Below are 20,291 nucleotides of genomic sequence, written 5' to 3'. Positions count from 1 at the left end.
TCAGGTGTAGTTAATGCAAACTTTATTTATAAAAGACTCTTAAATTAGTTGTATCATGCCATGCATTCATACAGAATACAGTGACCCTTCAGGGCGACAGAGAAGAGCTCACAAACTGAAAGGAAAACTATTAAAGAGTTTCTAATATTAACTATTAGAAAGCTAGGAAAGATTAGGACAATTTTACAAATGAGCAATTAAAAAGAAAAGGATCTGGGAACTAGACTGAGCAAAGGGGGCAGCTGTTTACAAGTCTGTACACTAAACTCATCCACAGACAGTCTTCTAGAGCAGCGGGACGCTGACGAAGAGAAGCAGAGTATGTACAAATACTTGTGCCACAACGACTCCTCCCCCAGCTCCACGGCATGATACGTACAACCAGTCTGTATACACTAGGCCTGCTGAGGCCACTTTAAACTATGAGGACTTCTAGTTTAGTAAACTAAAGCTGCAGGGTGCCAGGGGAATGGGGCAGCTTCATTTGCGACTGCTCTTTATTCTCTCCAGTCTTTTTTTCAAGTCGTCTATGTTAGCTGTGGAGGAGGAGGAGGTCACAGTTCCTGAAGAGTGAGTCTGGTTAGAATCCAGGTCTGAATGCTGGTGCTGCTCCCGAGACTCCCGGAGCTGAGAGAGTTTGCTGTGGAGCATATCTGTGGAAGAGGCGACGGTAGGAACTGCTGGTTTGGAGAGCAAAGAGGTCAAAGGAGGTCGGTCATCTTGCTATTGAGAGAAGGAGAGAGATTGTCTAAAGTCAGGTCAAGCAGGTCAAGATGCAGCTCCAGAACCACATAGAGCAAGTCTAAGCTTTACACTTCTCTGTGGGCCAGCCTGCCTCGGACCTGCTTGTGACTACCCTCCCTGAACCGCACAGAAGAAAAGGAGCGGTACCTTTGTGTTGTCCAGACCACATCGCTGTCGGAGGATCTTTAGCCTTTCCAGGTAGACAGATGGCCCCACTTCTTCCCCATTTGTGTTACCTATGGAGGACACTGTGCTTGTGGGTGTGGGCACACATGTGACCTCCATCTGAGGGGAGATGCCTAGAGAGGAAAAGGTAGAAAGAATATTCAGATATCCACATATCCCCCTTCTAAAGTGCCTTGGTTAATCTCCCACCAAAAAGAACAATTAAGAATTTCCTGGGACTTGAATATTGTTACTATACTTGAAAACTAAAAATTCCACAAGAATCTACCTGGAGTTGGTGATAAGGGTGCTCTGAAATATACAATATAAGCTTCTTGAGAATGCAAAAAATTGATACAGAAAGGCAGAATGTAAATTGGGTCATCCATCTGCATCCTGGGTTATGCAGGGGATTATACTCCAGTAATCCCAGGGCTGACTTGGGCAATCCAAAAAGCTGAAGCTACTCCTGAGGATACTGTAATTGCCCAACTGAAAAACCAGAGGACCTTAAATGTTTGGAAGAATTAGATTACGTTTGGACCAATGTCACATAGGAGACACTCATTTGAACCTGTGAAGGAAGCAAGGTGTCCAAGGCTATGGTGTATTCATGGGGAAGAGAAGGAGGTGTCCAACAATTATCTAAAGAGGGCGTAGAACTGGAGGGTCTGTAACCTACCACTAAGATCAATATCTGGCAGGAGAGAGGAAAACCAAAACAAGAAAAAAATCCATCACACTTCCTAAATTTCTGAGAATGAACAATGATACAACGCAGGCCTTTAAAATATTTCACTTGGTATCAATGCAAATGCATTCCACAGGCCCCAAAGGTAAGGTACTGGGAGGAAACACTGCCTTATAGTAAATAGAAAGGTAGAACAGGTTACTCCAGGGAAAAAGGACTCCTTTAATGTAAAGATGAGGACAATCCTCAGAGGGGGTGAAAAATGAAGAACTATGTAAAAGCCAACAATAAGAGATGTCTGAATACTCTAAGGCACAAAATCAATTTAATAATCAGTGGGAATACATGCCTGGGTTGCAAATGTGCTGTTTAGGCAAAAATTATCACACGTCGAACATCCCCAAAAAGGGCTTTGGAAATGAGGATAGAATGCCCGCCCTGATCAAACCATGGTATGTTTACATGTGGCATACTGTTTGACATTTTGTGCACCACACTTTAACTCCTTAGAGGTCTTTTTCATTAAAGACCAGCCTGGGCAACAAAACAAGACCCCGGCCAGGCCCAGTGGCTCACGCCTGTAATCCCAGCACTTTGGGAGACCGAGGCAGGTGGATCACTTAGAGGTCAGGGGTTCAAGACCAGCCTGGCCAACATGGTGAAACCCTGTCTCTGAAAAAAATTCAAAAATTAGCTGGGGATGGTGGCTCACACCTGTAATCCCAGCTACTCGGGAGGCCAAGGCAAGAGAATCACTTGAACCCAGGAGGCAGAAGCTGCAGTGAGCCTAGATCGTACCACTGCACTCCAGCCTGGGTGACAGAGAGAGACCCTGTCTCAAAAAAACCCCACAAAAACAAAGAGACCTCATCTCAAAAAATAAAAAGACTTGTAAAGTCTTGGAAAGGCATAATTTAAGGTGTCAAAAACAAGAACTCCTGTTTAAGAGAACAAAATTAATTGAAGCTTCAGCCCAGCAAGACACAGGCTGAGAGTAGATATGATGAGGGTCTGAAAACCACAAAGAGACATGACATGCTTTGACAGGCAAACACGTTCTCAAATGTAAGAGCAGGTGAATGTCGCTAAACTCGGAAAGAACTAAGCACAGGACTGATGAGAGGGCACTTTTGCAGTTGGGTCTGTCTTGTCTTGGTTTAAGGCTCATGACAGTTATTTTCTGTAACTGAAACCTCCTAAGTCTTCTGTTTGTCTCTAGATCCTGTGAGCAGTAATTCTCAAACAGGGGCTTTCTCACTGTGGGGGCAGTAACATTTCAGCTTAAACTTAGTTACTGCATTCATTCATATCATTTAACAAATAACATCATGTGGCTTAAAGGCAGGGACATGTTCTGAGAAATGCATTTGTTAGGTAATTTCATAGTTATGCGAACACCTAGTTGGTATAACCTGCCACATATCTAGGCTACAAGCCTGTATAGCTTGTTACTACACTGAATAGTGTAGGTAATTTTAACGCAATGTTAAGGATGAATCTAAACATAGAGAGGGTACAATAAGAATGCCATATAAAAGATAAATGGTACACCTGTGTAGGGCATTTACCAGGAATGGAGCTTGCAGGACTGGAAGTTGCTCTGGGTGAGTGAGTGGTGTGTGAAGGTGAAAGCCTAGGACACTACTATCAACTTTATAAACACTGTACACTTAGGCTACACTAAACTTATACAAAAATAATTGTGCTATGACATTATGACAGCTATGGTATCATCAGGTGATAGGAATTTTTCAGCTCCATTATAATCTTATGGGACTGGCTGGGCATGGTGGCTCACACCTATAATCCTAGGACTTTGGGAGGCCGAGGTGGGTGGATCACGAGGTCAGGAGATTGAAACCCTGTCCCTACTAAAAATACAAAAAAATTAGCTGGGCGTGGTGGCGGGTGCCTGTAGTCCCAGCTACTCGGGAGGCTGAGGCAGGAGAATGGTGTGAACCCGGGAGGTGGAGCTTGCAGTGAGCCGAGATCGCACCACTGCACTCCAGGCTGGGCGACAGAGCAAGACTCTGTCTCAAAAAAGAGAAAAAAAAAATACACACACAAAATTAGCTGGATGTGGTGGCATGCAACTGTCCAGCTACTCAGGAGGCCAAGGCAAAAGAATCACTTGAACCTAGGAGATGGAGGTTGCAGTGAGCCGAGATCGTCACTGCACTCCAGCCTGCATGACAGAGTGAGACCCTGTCTCAAATAAATAATCTTATGGGACCACCATCATATATGCAGTCTGTCATTGGCCAAAATATTGATATGCATGACTAGACACAGATGCTGAACAATTAACCTAATAAATTACTATATTATATAGTATGTTAGAGGTTTAAGTGCTATGGTAGGGTGAGGGATAGGTTGTAAGTTTTAAACAATAAGGTTTTACTGGCCAGGCACGGTGGCTCATGCCTGTAATCCCAGTACTTTGGGAGGCCAAGGCGGGCAGATCAACTGAGGTCAGGAGTTGGAGACCAGTCTGGCCAATATGGTGAAACCCTGCCTCTACTAAAACTACAAAACTTGGCATGGAGGTGCACGTCTATATTCCCAGCTACTCGGGAGGCTGAGGCAAGAGAATCTCTTAAACCTGGGAGGCAGAATCTCTTAAACCTTGGCTGTAGTGAGCCAAGATCGTGCCACAGAATTCCAGCCTGGGCGAGAGGGCAAGACTCCATCTCAAAAAAAAAAAAAAAAAAAAGGTTTTACTAAGATGGTATTTGAACAAAGATGTGAAAAAGGAAAGGGAGCTAGGCAACAAAGCCATCTTAGGAGGAGCATTTATTTGTAAGAAATAGCCAGTGCAAAGGCCCTAAGACGACACATGACTGGTGTGTTCCAGAAACAACTGGGAGAGGCCAGGCATGATGGCTCACACCTGAAATCCCAGAACTTTGGGAGGCCGAGGTGGGTGGATCACTTGAGCCCAGGAGTTAGAGAGCAGCCTGGGCAACAAGGAGAAATCCCGTCTCTACAAAAAATACAAAAATTAGCCAGGCATGGTGGCATGCACTTGTAGCCCCAGCTACTCGGGAGGCTGAGGTGGGAGGACTGCTTGAACCCAGTGAGCCATGATCACACCACTGCACTCCAGCCTGAGTGAGAGAGCGAGACACTGACTCAAAAAGAAACAAGGGGGCTGGTGGGGCTGGAGTGAAACAACAGGAAGAGGACTAGGGGATAAGGTACTAGAGGCATTCGCAGGTCCTATAAACACAGGACCTCAGAGACCTTTAAAGGGCCTTTTGCTTTTGCTGAGTGAAAGGGAGAGCCTCTGGAAAATGTTTCATTAGAGTCATTTCGATGCTATGTGTAGGAAAGAATAGAGGGAGGCAGGGTGGAAGCAGGGAGATCAAGTAGGAAGACAATACAATAACACAGATGAGAGAGAACACACCACGCCAAGGTGGTAGCAGTGAAGGTGAGGAGAAGTGTGGATGAATTCTGCATATGGTTTGCAGGTAGAGCCAAAATAATTTCCTGACAGAAGAGAAGACTCAAAAGCTTTGGATCTGAACAAACTCGAAGAATAAAGTTGATGTCAACCAAGATGGAGAAGAATGTAAATGAATCGGCTGGGCGCGGTGGCTCACGCCTGTAATCCCAGCACTTTGGGAGGCCAAGGTGGGCAGATCACGAGGTCAGGAGATCAAGACCAGCCTGGCCAACATGGTGAAACCCTGTCTCTACTAAAAACACAAAAAATTAGCTGGGCGTGGTGGCAGGCGCCTGTAATCCCAGCTACTTGGGAGGCTGAGGCAGGAGAACTGCTTAAACCTGGGAGGCGGAGGTTGTAGTGAGCTTAGATCGCACCACTGCACTCCAGCCCGGGCAACAGAACGAGACTGTCTCAAAACAAAACAAAACAAAAAACAACAAAACAAAAGTAAATGGATCAGGCTTACAGGATGATCAGGACTTTAGTTTTTTTTGTTGTTTGCTTTTGAGACTGGCCAACATGGCAAAACCCCATCTCCATCAAAAATACACACATTAGCTGGGTGTGGTGGCACCTGCCTGTGGTCCCAGCTACTCAAGAGGCTGAGGCAGGAGAATCACTTGAACCTGGGAGGTGGATGTTGCAGTGAGCCAAGATTACACCACTGCACCCCAGCGTGCTGGGTGACAGAGTGAGACTCTGTCTCAAAAAAAAAAGAAAGAAAAAAAGAAACAATGTCTATTTGAAACCCAGGTGGAGATATCATGTAGGATATAGCAGTTTGGAAATCAGGAAGGAGGTCTAAGCTGGAGATTTAAATGTTATTTAAAGTGGTGAAGTAGATGAATTCATCAAGGAAATAAGAGAAAGAGAGAAGACAACCATAGACTGAACTCTGGGGGATGTCTGCATTAAAAGGTCAGAGTGAGGCCGGGCGTGGTGGCTCATGCCTATAATCTCAGCACTCTGGGAGGCCAAGGCAGGCAGATTACCTGAGGTCAGGAGTTCCAGACTAGCCTGACTAACATGGAGAAACCCTGTCTTTTTTTTTTTTTTTTGAGATGGAGTCTCACTCTGTCCCCCAGGCTGGAGTGCAGTGGCGTGATCTCGGTTCACTGCAACCTCTGCCTCCTGGGTTCACACCATTCTCCTGCCTCAGCCTCCTGAGTAGTTGGGACTATAGGCGCCCGCCACGGTGCCCGCCACCATGCCCGGCTAATTTTTGTATTTTTAGTAGAGACGAGGTTTCACCGTGTTAGCCAGGATGGAGAAACCCTGTCTTTACTAAAAATACAAAAAATTAGCTGGGCGTGGTGGCGCATGCCTGTAATCCCAGTTACTCAGGAGGCTGAGGCAGGATAATCACTTGAACCCAAGATTGTGCCATTGCACTCCAGCCTGGGCAACAAGAGCGAAACTCTGTCTCAAAAAAAAAAAAAAAAAAAAAAAGGAGGTCAGAGCGAGTGAGCAAGAATCAGTCAAAGGCCAAGAAGGAATAGCCAGTGAGACTGGAGGAAAACAAGACAGCACGGAGAACTGGAAGTGAAGTGAAGAAGCTGTCTCAAGGGCAGGGAACAATTTACCACTGTGAAATACTGATGATGGGCCAATTCAGGTGGCTATACTGGATATAGCAATGGGAAGATCATTTGGTGACCATTAAGTATTGAGGTTCATGGATATGAATTTAAACCAACCAAAACTTCAGGTTCCTGAGCTAGGAGCTACTTTGAGCTTATTCCTGGAGCTATAAAAGGAAATCATACCTGTTGAAGTGGAAATACGACCTTTGCCCTCCCTCTCCATCTCAATCACCCGAAGGCCTCTTTCAACATAGCTCTGGAAGAACTGTGAGGAATTTTTCAGAAATGGTTCAATGTCAGCATCTGAGTATTTCTTCTTATATTCATATAACTCTGCTAGCCCCTGGTGAACAGGAAAAGGGAAGAGGTGGGGATGAATGTTAGTGTCCCTTTACCATAAAGCAGACCCCTATTCAGATTAACCCTTTCACTCTCACCTCTTTAGTGTTTTCTTTAGAGCCAATCTTCTTAAAAATCTCAGCTAAGAAATCATTCACTTTGGCCTTTGATGATTTTTCATCCTGAAAAGTTGAAACACATAAGGAAGAACTGGTTAGACTTGAGTTATTAATTAGGAACTGATGGTTGGATATGAACAGAAAATATCTCAAAATCTGGGGCCTTATTGGTATGTTCCTACAGATAACAGATGCACCAATGATGCAGGTCTTGCAGCAGAAGCACTAACATTCTGGGTTACTGAATGCCTCCAGTCTCAGATTTCCACCTCAACTTGATGGAGAAGGAACTGACACATTCTTTCCAGGTTGAGTAGAGCTAGCTATTTATCTGGTGACCAATGCCTTAGGCATCTTTCTTGGGGACCAAAAAACACATGGTTATATTTAGTTTAGATTTTAAAATTTCAAAGTGGAAATGGTTACTGCACCACAGCAGGAGACTGACTGGACCAGTCCACGAACCTTCACCTTGGACCTTCGGAAAGAGTATCCTGGTGACCTACACCTTAGATAAGATCACTTCCGGTATAGCCTCATTTCCCTCAATCTTTCAAGTCAGGCCACTCACTATTCGAGATGCTCCCTTTTCTGTTTCCTTATCAGACTTGCTCCCAGTCTGGTCCATACTGTGCTTCATCATCCGGCAGAGATGGGCCTCCAGCTCAGACTCATTTTTGTTGTCGATCATCGTTAGGTGGTCCAGGATCTGAGGGAGACACATGCACGACTGATAGCATTGCCATTTCTATGATTTTCTCTCAAGCTCCCTCAGAGACCAGTTGCAATTCTTACTCACCTTGGGCCCTTTTAATTTGCATAAGGTGTGTAGAAGGGTCTTTAGGGTTCGTATGGGAAATTCACTTTTGCATTGCTTCAGTTTCTCTTTGGGGAAGACCTTCATGAAAATGTGGATATCAAGAAGAATTCTGTCTAGGTTAATGCTATTGATGGTATCAGGCAATAGTCGAACCATTCTCCAGAGACACTATTGAAAAAAGAATAAAAGCGTTAGAAGGAGTGACTGAAGAATGAGGATAATTTGTCACCATTCATATTCCCTAAGCTCTGGGCTCACTTCTAAAAGATGGCCAGAGCTATAAATGTGGCACATCATATCTTTCAAGTTCAGCTGCTAAAACATGAAAATTTTGAATCACTTCTATCACGACACCAGCTGAAGTGTGTCCAGTCATTCATATCTAATCATCCACCTCCACTCCTTCCCACTCCTCGGAGCTAGGGGCCATCATTTAACCTGGTGGAAATTCTCTCTTGGGTTTCCTTGGTTCCTGAGAGTAAAGTAGTTCATACTGCTTAACCAAATCTAATGCAAGGGGACAAAATATCTGATACTAATTCAGTGTAATAACAGTATTACAATGTTATAAATATGTTCATTTGGTCTCTTTCACAAAAGAGGCCAAATATCATAGGGCTGTACATATCTTTTTCCCCAAAATAAATGAAATCTGTTTCAAACTTCTTTCCTTTTGATCCTCAGAGAATTAGTAAAATATTTACAAAATACCTCCTCCCTTTCACTGTTTGAGGCCACGAACTGTTTAGGCCTGAACTTAGAATATAAATTGTAGGAAGGGAAAAACTGAAGACCAATTCATATATATATATATGTGTGTGTGTGTATGTGTATGTATAATATATACATATATAATACATATACATATATATATAACACACACACACACATATATATAAACCATAAACATATATATATATTTTAGAGATTGGGTCTCACTGTTGCCAAGGCTGGAGTATAGTGGTATGATCAAGCTCAGTCCTGGGTTCAAGTAATCTCCTCACCTCAGCCTCCCGAGTAGCTGTTACTATAGGTGCATGCCACTGCACCTGGCTAAATTTTTTAAAAATTATTTTATTAATATTTTTATTATGAAAAATATATTTTCAGGTATGACTTGGTTGATATGAGCCTATGTCTTTCTTAGCTCCAATTCCTCTTTCCCCATACTTTTAACAAAGTGATTGCATCTTTGAAAGAAAAGAGATCAAATCATTTCAACTTCACCTTCATAACAAGCTCTGAGAATTTGGGAGAACTGGCTGTTGCTAGCAGGCTGTCTTGGAGCAAAACAAGTAGGGCACTGGAAGAAAAATCCAACACAACAGCATTAAGTTTCAAACCTGCATTCCAATTAAAATCAATAGTTGAAAGGGCAAGTGAGATTACTCTATTCATCTAATAAATTGAGAGGTCATGGATCAGGAATTGTTTTGGACTACCTAATGTTCAGTTAAGAAAATAAACATTGTTTAAGCCTTTTAAGTCACCACTTGGTAAGTGTAAGGTTTGTGACTCTATTTTTCATTGTCATTGGTAGCTGAGAAAGAATAAAAGGTACCTGAAATGTATAAGAAAAATGTAACCGACAAACTTCACAGTCCTATTCTAGAAAATGCATGATATCTGGCTGGCTAAGTATTTACTAGTTTTAGCTATGGTCTCAGGCTAAAATACGTTTGGTCCACGATGAAGAGTAATAAATCAACTTCCTAGGCACGCTTAAAAGTTATAACTGATATAACTACATCAGTTATAACTTTTAAGCGTGCCTAGGAAGTTGATTTATGATTGTTAGCTTGCCTAGGAAGTTGACTATGGACGTTATGGTTTCTAAGCATAGACAAAAGAGAGGATGCCCCAGGCTCTATTGACTGAGAGTACAGATATACCTCAGGATGTTGGTCTGGTCTGACTTCTCCAGAACCTTCACCACCAAGAGGTTCACAGAGCGGATGACCTGTTGTCCTTCCTCAAGATCTTCAATCCGAGAATCCAGCATTAAGGTGATGAGGCCATGCATTAGGTCTTTTAGTACTCCAGTGGATGCCTCCCGGGCAAGGCTCTCTATCTGAAACAGCTATCCAGACATACTTGTGTCAGGGAGGTGTAAAACTCAATATAGAGAGTGAAGAATAGAAATGTGGGTGGCATAGTCTGGTAAACATTCAAATATGTTTTTTTTTTTTTGAGACAGAGTCTCCTCTGTTGCCCAGGCTGGAGTGCAGTGGCGTGATTTCGGCTCACTGGAAGCTCTGCCTCCCTGGTTCACGCCATTCTCCTGCCTCAGCCTCCCGAGTAGTTGGGACTACAGGCGTCCGCCACCACGCCCAACTAATTTTTTGTATTTTTTTTTTTTAGTAGAGACGGGGTTTCACTGTGTTAGCCAGGATGGTCTTGATCTCCTGACCTCATGATCTACCTGCCTCAGCCTCCCGAAGTGCTGGGATTACAGGTGAGAGCCACTGTGCCTGGCTATGTTGTGGTTTTTAAAGTTTAGAGTATTAACGAAAAAACAAAATCGCCACACCCCCCAAAGCCTCTAGTAATAGGCAAAATTAATCAGTGTGCTTCTTTCTAATTGTAAAAGTTTGTTTTTGTTTTTTTTTTTTTGAGATGGAGTCTCGCTCTGTTGCCCAGACTGGAGTGCAGTGGCGTGATCTCGGCTCACTGCAAGCTCTGCCTCCTGGGTTCAAGCAATTCTCTGCCTCAACCTCCCGAGTAGCTGGGATTACAGGCGCCTGCCACCAGGCCTGGCTAATTTTTTGTATGTTTAGTAGAGATGGGGTTTCAACATCTCGGCCAGGCTGGTCCTGAACTCCTGACCTCATGATCCATCCGCCTCGGCCTCCCAACGTGCTGAGATTACAGGCGTGAGCCACTGCTCCCAGCCAAAGTATTTGTTTTTACATGTGAAATTATTTATTGTTATGCCAAATTTGTAATTTCTGGCTAGTTGGTATCATTAAGTCCACCCTTTTAGCCCCAATTTAAGAAAGCATATTGAAATCCGAGTGAGAGCTGGGCGCGGTGGCTCAAGCCTGTAATCCCAGCACTTTGGGAGGCTGAGACGGGCAGATCACGAGGTCAGGAGATCGAGACCATCCTGGCTAACACGGTGAAACCCCGTCTCTACTAAAAACTACAAAAAACTAGCCGGGCGAGGTGGCGGGCGCCTATAGTCCCAGCTATCCGGGAGGCTGAGGCAGGAGAATGGCGTGAACCCGGGAGGCGGAGCTTGCAGTGAGCTGAGATACGGCCACAGCACTCCAGCCTGGGTGACAGAGCGAGACTCCGTCTCAAAAACAAAAACAAAAACGAAATCCGAGTGAGAATGTCTTTATTATCCTTACAATCTGCTCTAAAGGTAAAACATTGACACATTTTTTCCCTTTTATTTTTAGCTAACATGTAATAACTGTACAAATTTATGGAATACAGAGTGATATTTCAATACATGTATACAATGTCTACTGATCAAACCAGGCTAATTAGCATTTTTAATGTAACCATACTTATCTGTGGAAAGGCAGCTATGGCCTACCATGCCTGATGAAGAAACTGACAGGAAGAAGGTAGGTAGTCTGTAAGCATTTTACTTTATATCCTAACAGTAAGGTGGGATGGAGTGTAGCCAAACATTCAATGGAGGCCGTCAGTAACTTGCTATACAATGCATGTAAAATTCTACCAAGTGATACAGGACTTACTGCAACATCTGCATGGACTCTGGCTTTTGAACCTATGTAGGCTGAGAGATTGATGGGAAGCTGAAATCCTGCAGAGGTGCCCTTACCGAAATCATGTTGCCAATGATACAGCTATACAACTTGATGATCTCATCCTTCTCCAATTTCTCATCTGCCATGTGTGTGTTGTAGATGAGTCTTAGCTGCATAAACGTGGCTATCAGAAACTGATCAATATGGCCGGACATGGCTTCAGCTTTGTCTTCCTGTCTCAGGACTTCATCGATCTGATAACAAAAATTTCAAGATATATTTTCCAAGCTTTATATTCTAAAGTAGCAGGAAGACACTATATGAAACTTCTCTGTAGGAATATTTAATAGCAAAGTACTTCCAAAGTCTTACCTTAAAAAAAAGCCCATTTACTTTATTTATTTGTTTCATTCATTTATTATTTTGCTCTTTCGCCCAGGTTGGAGTACAGTGGCACAATCTTGGCTTACTGCAACCTTCACCTTACGGTTTCAAGTGAGTCTCCTGCCTCAGCCTCCTAAGTAGCTAGGATTACAGGCGCCTGCCACCATGCCCAGCTAATTTTTGTATTTTAAGTAGAGACAGGGTTTCACCATGTTGGCCAGGCTGATCTCAAACTCCTGACCTTGTAATCCACCCACCTCAGCTTCCCAAAGTGCTGGGATTACAGGTGTGAGCCACCACGCCTGGCCCCATTTATATATAAATAACTAGTCCTTAGGGATTCAGTCATTCAACATATATTTACTGAGCAAGATATTAGATAAATTAGTCACAGGTTCGATTCTAAGAGGCTCATTGTCTAATTCAGGGATTAATAATCCTTATGTTTGGCTGGGTGCAGTGGCTCACGTCTGTAATCCCAGCACTTTGGGAGGCCAAGGTAGGTGAGTCACTTGAGGTCAGGAGTTGGAGACCAGCCTGGCCAACATGGTGAAACCCCATCTCTACCAAAAATAGAAAAATTAGCCTGGTGTGGTGGCAGGCACCTGTAATCCCAGCTACTCGGGAGGCTGAGGCAGGAGAATTGCTTGAGCCCAGGAGGCAGAGGTTGCAGTGAACCAAGATCATGACACTGAACTCTAGCCTGGGCGATAGAGCGAGACTCCATCTCAAAAACAAAACAAAACAAAAATCCTTATGTTTAAATGTTCAATTTATTAAAAAGAGTGCTTTTTATTTAGACAGGGCTGATATTACGATCTCCATTTACCAGATGAAAAGTGAGGCTCAGAAAGATCAGACTACTGGTCCAAACTCAAAAACTCAGCTTTCTCACATATTGGTCTAGTGTTCTGTTTCAGTGCACTGGTTGTCACTAATGGTAATAAGGCATTGTTTATATCCAATCTATTAGCAAGTTCTGTGGATTCTACTTCCAAAAGAAACCCTGAAACCAGGACTTCCTTCCTCTTCACCATTATCATCCTAGTGGCACATAGTACCTTTCTTTTTTTTTTGAGACGGAGTCTCGCTCTGTCGCCCGGGCTGGAGTGCAGTAGCACGATCTCCACTCACTGCAAGCTCCGCCTCCCGGGTTCACACCATTCTCCTGCCTCAGCCTCCCATGTAGCTGGGACTACAGGCGCCAGCCACCGCGCCTGGCTAATTTTTGTATTTTTAGTAGAGACGGCGTTTCACCGTATTAGTCAGGATAGTCTCGATCTCCTGACCTCGTGATCTGCCTGTCTCGGCCTCCCAAAGTGCTGGGATTACAGGCGTAAGCCACCGCGCCTGGCCCATAGTACCTTTCATATAAATTTTGGCCACAACTTCCTAAAAGAATTACTGGAATTCACTCTTGCCTTGAATATAATTTTCTCTCTAAAGTGGCCACAGTAATTTTTTCCACAATTAACACAAACAAAAAATCTGCAAAGGTGAAAAAAAAATTCATTACAGAAACGTTGAAAGGGTAGTAAAGGAACTCTTTTATTCTGAATCATTTAAAAGTTGTCAATCTGATGTTCCATGACCCTGATACTTTAGGGTATACTTATTAACAACAGGGACATTCTCCTTCATAAGTACAATAAAACCATCAACATCAAGAAATTAACATTGATGTCACTACAATCTAATCCTCAGACCCCATTCCATTTTCTCCAATAACCTCAATTATGTCCTTTAAAGCAAAAGACCAGTCTAGAATCACGCACTGCATTTACCTGTCATGTCTCTCAGTCTCTTTATAGTGTAGGACAATTCTTCAGTGTTTCCTTGACTTTCTGGACCTTCAATCTTTTTCTTTTTTTTTGAGATGAAGTTTCGTTCTTGTTGCCCAGGCTGGAGCACAATGGCGCAATCTTGGCTCACAGCAACCTCCACCTCCCGGATTTCAAGATATCCTCCTGCCTCAGCCTCCTGAGTAGCTGAGATTACAGGCGTGCGCCTCCATGCCCGGCTATTGTTTTTTGTATTTTTAGTAGAGACAGGGTTTCTCCATGTTGATCAGGCTGGTCTCAAACCCCTGACCTCAGGTGATCTGCCCACCTTGGCCTCCCAAAGTGCTGGGATTACAGGCGTGAGTCACTGCACCCAGCTTTGACCTTGAATCTTTATAAAATGTCCTTAATTTGTACATGTTTCCCATGATTCAGGTTATGCAACATCAGAAATATCAGCAAAGTGATGTAGAACTCTCACTGGATCCCATCAATGTAGCACCCTGACTCAGTGGCTCACGCCTGTAATCTCGGCACTTTGGGAGGCCAAGGCAGGTGGATCGCCTAAGGTGAGGAGTTTAAGACCAGTCTGGTCAACATCATGAAACCCTGTCTTTACTAAAAATACAAAAATTAGCTGGGCATGATGGTCGGTGCCTGTAATCCCAGCTGCTAGGGAAGCCGAGGCAGGAGAATTGCTTGAACCCAGGAGGCAGAGGCTTCAGTGAGCTGAAATTGCCCCACCACACTCCAGACTGGGCAACAGGGTGAGACTCCATCTCAAAAAAAAAAAAAAAAAAATTACAAAAAAATCTCATTTTGTCACATTGTTGTTGATTCACTTTGGGTTATTTTTTAAATTTTATTAATTTATTTTTTGGGGATGGAGTCTCGCCCTGTTGCCCAGTCTGGAGTGCGGTGGGGCAACAAACTCCTGACCTCATGATCCACCCACCTTGGCCTCCCAAAGCACTGGGATTACAGGTGTGAGCCACTGCACCTGGCCTATATATATATTTTTTGAGACATGGTCTCACTCTGTCACCCAGGCTGGAGTATAGTGGTGCAATCACAGCTCACTGCAGCCTCAACCTCCCAGGCTCAAGCCATTTTCCCACCTTAGCCACCTGAGCAGCTGGGACTCCAGGCAGGAGCCACCATACCCACCCGTGACTTCTGTTTTAAAAAATTTCTAATGGTTTCCCATCATAATTGAAATAAAATCCAAACAACTCACCCTGGTGCGTTTAAAGCCCTACATGATATGATCACTGTCTGCCTCTCAAATCTCATTCTGTATCATTCTCCCCCTTTAACACTATGCTCCAGGCACATGAACCTTCTCTTATTTCCTTGAACTTCAAGCTCATTTCTGCCCTCAGGCCTCTGAATACGAGCTCTTTCCCGTCCTTGGAGTACTGTTAGCCCCGAGGATATCAGGAGTTTTCCTGATCACCCAGTCTAAGTATCTACTCAGTTCCTCTCTGTCATTACCCCATTTAAGTTATATTTACACAGTTGTTACAACTGTGTGATATTTTCTTGCTTACTTGTCTCCGTCCACTAAAATCTGAATAAGTTCCATGAGAGTTGGTCCTTACTTGTTAGCTGCTGTTTTATCTCTAGCCTCTGGTGAATCAATGCAATTATAAAAAATGCAAGGCTTAGCCAGGTGCAGTGATGCAAGCCTGTTGTCCCAGCTACTCAGGAAGCTGAGACAGGAGGATTACTTGAGCCCAAGAGTTTGGGGCTGCAGTGTGCTATGACCATGCCTGTGAATAGCCACTGCACTCCAGCCCAGAAAACATAGTGAGACCCGGTCTCAAAAGAAAAAAAAAAAAGTAAGGCTCTATTAGAGCCACATCCTCTGAGGCACATGATGACTGAGTGGCACCTGTGCATTTCTCTCCTCGGGAAAGTAAGAAACACTGCCTGCATCCCCTAATACTACGACTCTGTGAGTGTGCAATTCATCACATTTATAGCCTCTATGTCCACCAATGGAATCCCTGTCATGGAAGCACACCCATTACCTGTGTCAGAGCTTGGATACTTGTATTGATGTCACCACTGGCTACTTGGGAGATAATGAAATTGATTGTGGATGCTGTATTACTATGCATATCATCGAAGTGTGGAGAAACAGCCCGGATCCTGGATAGCAAAGCAAAGAGAAAACTTCAATCTCTATTACAAGACATCCCAGTCAGTTGGAGTTATACAATTCTCCACTAGGTCCAGGTCTTAGTTAACAACTGCTATCATTCAGAAAGTAATCAGTTCTAAAAAGTTTTAACTGCACATTACCACAAAGGGCACATTTCACATATGCCATCTGATCATCATGAACTGCTCATATTTAAATGAAAGAGTTTAACTCACTTGGGTTCAGGAATAAGGACTGGCTCAAAAATGTCATCCAGTTTGTGCTGAACAAGTTCTGGCATTTCACATCGGACTGTACCATTGTCATTCTCAATCTCATCTAGATCCAGCTGGAATTCTCGGCGGACCATCTGGGCTGCCTCAGGATGCCCACTCATGCTTCGGGCTTGGCTAAGGGAAGCAAAAGGAGGCTCCTGAACTAAGAGAGACTTCTTAACCAAAGGGCAAGAGTAGCACTGTCAGTTGCCCCAAAGCTTCAGGACAGATGTTCAACTTCTGGTTTCAGCCCCCCTGAATGATTGAAGTCCCTGAGTCTAAGCAAGTGCCTTTAATAGGCAACAACATTGGTTCATGAATATCCTAAGAGGGCAGATAACTTTAACTTGTACTTACATTACCTGCCAAGTTACAAGTATTTGTTCTAGTTCACTAAAGCCCATAAACCTTGTACTTCTATTCCTGATGGGGCAGAAAACAATAAAAGATATTTATATTGACTCAAAGTTCACTACTTATGAGCAAATATATATGAAAAATCTAGACTGGCTGGTTCTTTTCCACCATATTAACCAGTGCTTTAATTTTGCTAATCATAAGTACCATTCCATGCAGTGTTCAGCACATTTTATACTTTGTGAGACCACTAGTCACCCCTTTTTAGAATATTCACTCTTGACAGGTCAGGGCCAGTTTTACATCCAAGAAATAGGGATTCAAAGTTTCCAAATTCAAGTTGGTTAAAATTATACTCATGACACAACCCAAAATAGAGCTGTCTTGCTTAGGAGGCAGTATTTTGAGTCCCTAAGCCAATTTTGGGTTGCATGTATTTTATTTAGCCTTATCTCAAGAATAGGAAACTAAGCACAACCAAGTATAACACAAAGAAGAAAGTGAATCAATATTTTAGCCACATGACATTGAACTTTTGTGGAAGACTTGATTCATGGGGTACTTATGGACACCCACTACCCTGATTATAAACTCTAAGCTAGTCACCCTCCAGAGGGGATGAATCCAAGTCAGAAGTTAGAAAGATATAAGAGCCCTGCTAATGAGAAATTAGCAGGCAGTACTTACATCCTATAAGTGCGATACATAATTCTGTCCACGGAAAAGCAGTGAAAGAAGGCACAAGACCATTTAGAAGTGGTTTTGAGACAAAGACAAAGACAATGAAGACTGAAGGATCAGACATTTGGTTACAATACATTTACCCAGACACTCTGTCATGCATGATAATGGCTACAAGAACTCAAGATTATGTTACAGGACAGGCTGTGAGCACACAAGGCAAAGGCCATAGAGATGCTCTTAGACAAGTATCTCTATCTACATACTTGAGTTTGGAAGACATGTCCTCAGCTGGTCCCTTGCGTAACATGTTGGCATTGGAGCTTATGTTCTGTGCACGCTGAGGTTTCTCTTCCACTTGTTTTATTGGTGCAGCAGAGGGTCTCTTTGCTGACCGCTTAATCCTCTCCTCGAGCATGCTCATATCCTTTTCAGAAAGCTGTAAAAAGAGGCCAAATTTAGAAACCTAACTGGATAACTCAATAATATCTATTTTCATATCAAAACAAATAGAACCTTCTATGTTAGGACATGTTTACTTTCAAAGCACCACACTTCAAAATGAACTACTGTTAATACGTGCCTAGCTGCTAACAGGAAGAGGAGATATGAAAGAGGGAGAGAGGCTAGGCACAGTGGCTCATGCCTATAATCCCAGCACTTTGGGAGGCCAAAGCAGGAGGATCACTTGAGCCCAGGAGTTTGACACCAGCTTGGGCAACATGGTGAAACCCCATCTCTATAAAAAGTATAAAAATAAGGTGGGCATGGTGGCACATGCCTATAGTCCTAGCTACTCAGGAGGTTGAAGTCAGAAGATCACTTGAGCCTGGGAGGTCGAGGCTGCAGTGAAACATGATCACACCACTGCACTCCCAGCCTAAGTGACAGAGCAAGACCCTGTTTCAAAAAAAAAAAAAAAAAAAAAAGGAAAGGATAAAAAAGAAAGCCAATTAGTAACTACAAATAAAAAGGTCAAAAATTAAATGAAGCTTCCCATTTTTTGTTTTGTCACCACTATCTAGCTGTGTGACTATGGGCAAGAAACTTCATTTTTGGTCATCTATAAAATTCCCAACTGCTTTATATTCTTCACTGAGTAGTAGTGAGAATTAAATCAGAAAATATAAGTAAACATATTTAAGCCCAGTGTAAATATGACACTACGAGGTAACTGAAGACAGAGGTCCAGACTCACTCAAATGAAATAAGAGGTCAGAGGCAGAACCTAATGTGAGTGGAAAACTGGCTCATGGCTATAGCTCAAGACGTGATCTGACAGATACTAGTATCCACACTATACACAAGTAAGCACTTTCTAACCAAAAACTTGATGCAGTAAAAATTACAGAGCAGACTGCCAGGAGGAATTTAAACCCAGGACTAGCTCAGATTTCTTGATTCAAAAATAGCACTCATTTCTAAAGCAAATTTGCTATGAATAGAATGCTCAGAAAAGAAAACTTGATTTCCATTAAAACAGCCTAATCAGAGACACCTCAAGGGTCTATCCGGATTCTAGGACACATTGATAGGTTGAGTTGACTAAAAAGTAGTAAAAACTTAGCTACAGCTGAGAGGACAGGAAACCTAGCACCTAGGAGATCTTGCAGTTCTTTTCACAACATGCTGACAGTGTTCAGAGAAGTCACTCACATTTCCAATCAGTTTGAACACCTGATCCCCATGTACATTGTACACCGTTACAATGGTGTTGAGTGCAGCATTGCGTACAGCATTGTCACGGTCTCCTATGTGAACAGCTATTTCCTTTAAGGCTTTTCCTGGGGTTGGTTGGCAAACATTCATGCCATAGGACTCAACCAGACATCCCAGCTCTTCCAGGCACTCTGATGGGGGAGAAAGGCTAGATTAATGAAACAACACATATTTGGGATAGAGACTTATTCTTACTAGAGAAATTTCCCTTGGCATATATGAAGGACTTAAATCTGACTCTGGCTCTGCCTAGGATTTTTTGTTTACTGCCTTTTATCAGTTAAAAAAATGGTATTTCAGCAAGTGCTCCTGAAAGGAAGAGATGCCTGTGAGTCAGATGGCCCCTGTGCACTTGATTTTGTCACCAGGGTGATACTGAGTGGTGCCTGTATCACCTGATACCATGGCTCCACCAGTGTGCAACTCATCACTCTCACAGTCTAAATCAGGAGGTTGGAATCAACTACATAGGCATTGGAGAAATTTATTTGTTCATCTATAAACTATTTCTTCTATAGGCTACTGCTGCAGAGATTCACATCTCAGTTTAAACTATTTGCTTCACCTGCTCTCTGCTTAGAGTTTTTGGATTTGGTTCCTTCCATGATAAAGGGAAACATCTTGCTAGCTGGGTAGACAAGGCACATCCGGTTCAGGATGGCACGAACATCTTTACGAATGACATCCTTTGGTTCTCCAACCTAGTCAACAAGGAAAATAATGATTAAGTGAGGCATTTCCTAAGTAGCAATGATTCTCCCATGCATTACTATGTTTTGAAAGAATAGGGAAATAGGGATGAGTAGGGAAGGTACCATGATATAATCAGTAAAAAAGGGAGAGGAAATAAAAGTATAGAAACTGAGGTCAGCTGGGAACTTAAGCAGTCTCCCAGAGAGAGAACACCACATTACCTTGACAACAAGATAGGGGATGAAGGAAGATGCTTCACTCTCAGTAAGATGATATTCTTCCTCACTTAGCAAGGTGAAGAGCAATTTTAAATATTCTAGTGCTTTCATCAGGACGCTTGTATTGGTGTCAAAAAACCTCAGGGTAAGCCACTTTAAGATAAGATCCAGGCAACCAATAACACCTTCTTTTTCACTCTCCAAGTGCTTAAAATAAAACAAAACAAAACTCCCACAAATAAGAATATACAAAATTTCAATTCTACTAGGCAAGTGTCTCTTAAATTTTATTTTATTGGAGCCCAAAAATAAAATGACAGATTTTTAAGCCTTCAATTAAGACCTAAAAAATATACACACATTCATTTATTCTACCAAATAATAAAACAACTCTAAAAAATAG

General features: G+C 42.9%; 1 protein-coding gene and 2 non-coding genes across 6 annotated transcripts in view; all 3 read right to left on the bottom strand.

The window, feature by feature from the left end:
- CKAP5 (cytoskeleton associated protein 5) overlaps positions 1-20,291 on the bottom strand; it is a 101,141-nt gene continuing 80,850 nt past the window's right edge. For 2 of the 4 annotated variants that reach the window (XM_023215695.2, XM_023215694.2), the window contains exons 30-44: positions 19,892-20,095; positions 19,543-19,678; positions 18,915-19,108; positions 17,525-17,697; positions 16,182-16,355; positions 15,833-15,953; positions 11,709-11,888; positions 9,805-9,992; positions 9,140-9,215; positions 7,892-8,080; positions 7,664-7,801; positions 7,072-7,155; positions 6,818-6,977; positions 892-1,043; positions 8-723 (exon numbers count right to left, since the gene is read on the bottom strand). In XM_023215695.2, coding sequence (XP_023071463.2) covers positions 481-723; positions 892-1,043; positions 6,818-6,977; positions 7,072-7,155; positions 7,664-7,801; positions 7,892-8,080; positions 9,140-9,215; positions 9,805-9,992; positions 11,709-11,888; positions 15,833-15,953; positions 16,182-16,355; positions 17,525-17,697; positions 18,915-19,108; positions 19,543-19,678; positions 19,892-20,095 — 2,412 coding nt within the window. In that variant the 3' untranslated portion in view covers positions 8-480. Of the gene's footprint in view, positions 724-891; positions 1,044-6,817; positions 6,978-7,071; positions 7,156-7,663; positions 7,802-7,891; positions 8,081-9,139; positions 9,216-9,804; positions 9,993-11,708; positions 11,889-15,832; positions 15,954-16,181; positions 16,356-17,524; positions 17,698-18,914; positions 19,109-19,542; positions 19,679-19,891; positions 20,096-20,291 lie in introns of all 4 variants that reach the window. The other 2 variants (XM_023215693.2, XM_023215696.2) reach the window with 2 other exon arrangements.
- On the bottom strand, positions 15,676-15,783 carry LOC111544997. Its single transcript, XR_002732310.1, has one exon. It is a non-coding gene; the product is annotated as a small nucleolar RNA SNORD67 (small nucleolar RNA).
- On the bottom strand, positions 19,305-19,415 carry LOC111544996. The gene has a single exon (XR_002732309.1). It is a non-coding gene; the product is annotated as a small nucleolar RNA SNORD67 (small nucleolar RNA).

Source organism: Piliocolobus tephrosceles, chromosome 13 (genome assembly GCF_002776525.5).
Source record: "Piliocolobus tephrosceles isolate RC106 chromosome 13, ASM277652v3, whole genome shotgun sequence".
Lineage (NCBI taxonomy): Eukaryota > Metazoa > Chordata > Mammalia > Primates > Cercopithecidae > Piliocolobus > Piliocolobus tephrosceles.
The sequence above is the reverse complement of the archived record's forward strand: the minus strand, read 5'-3'. Positions and strand labels throughout refer to the sequence as shown.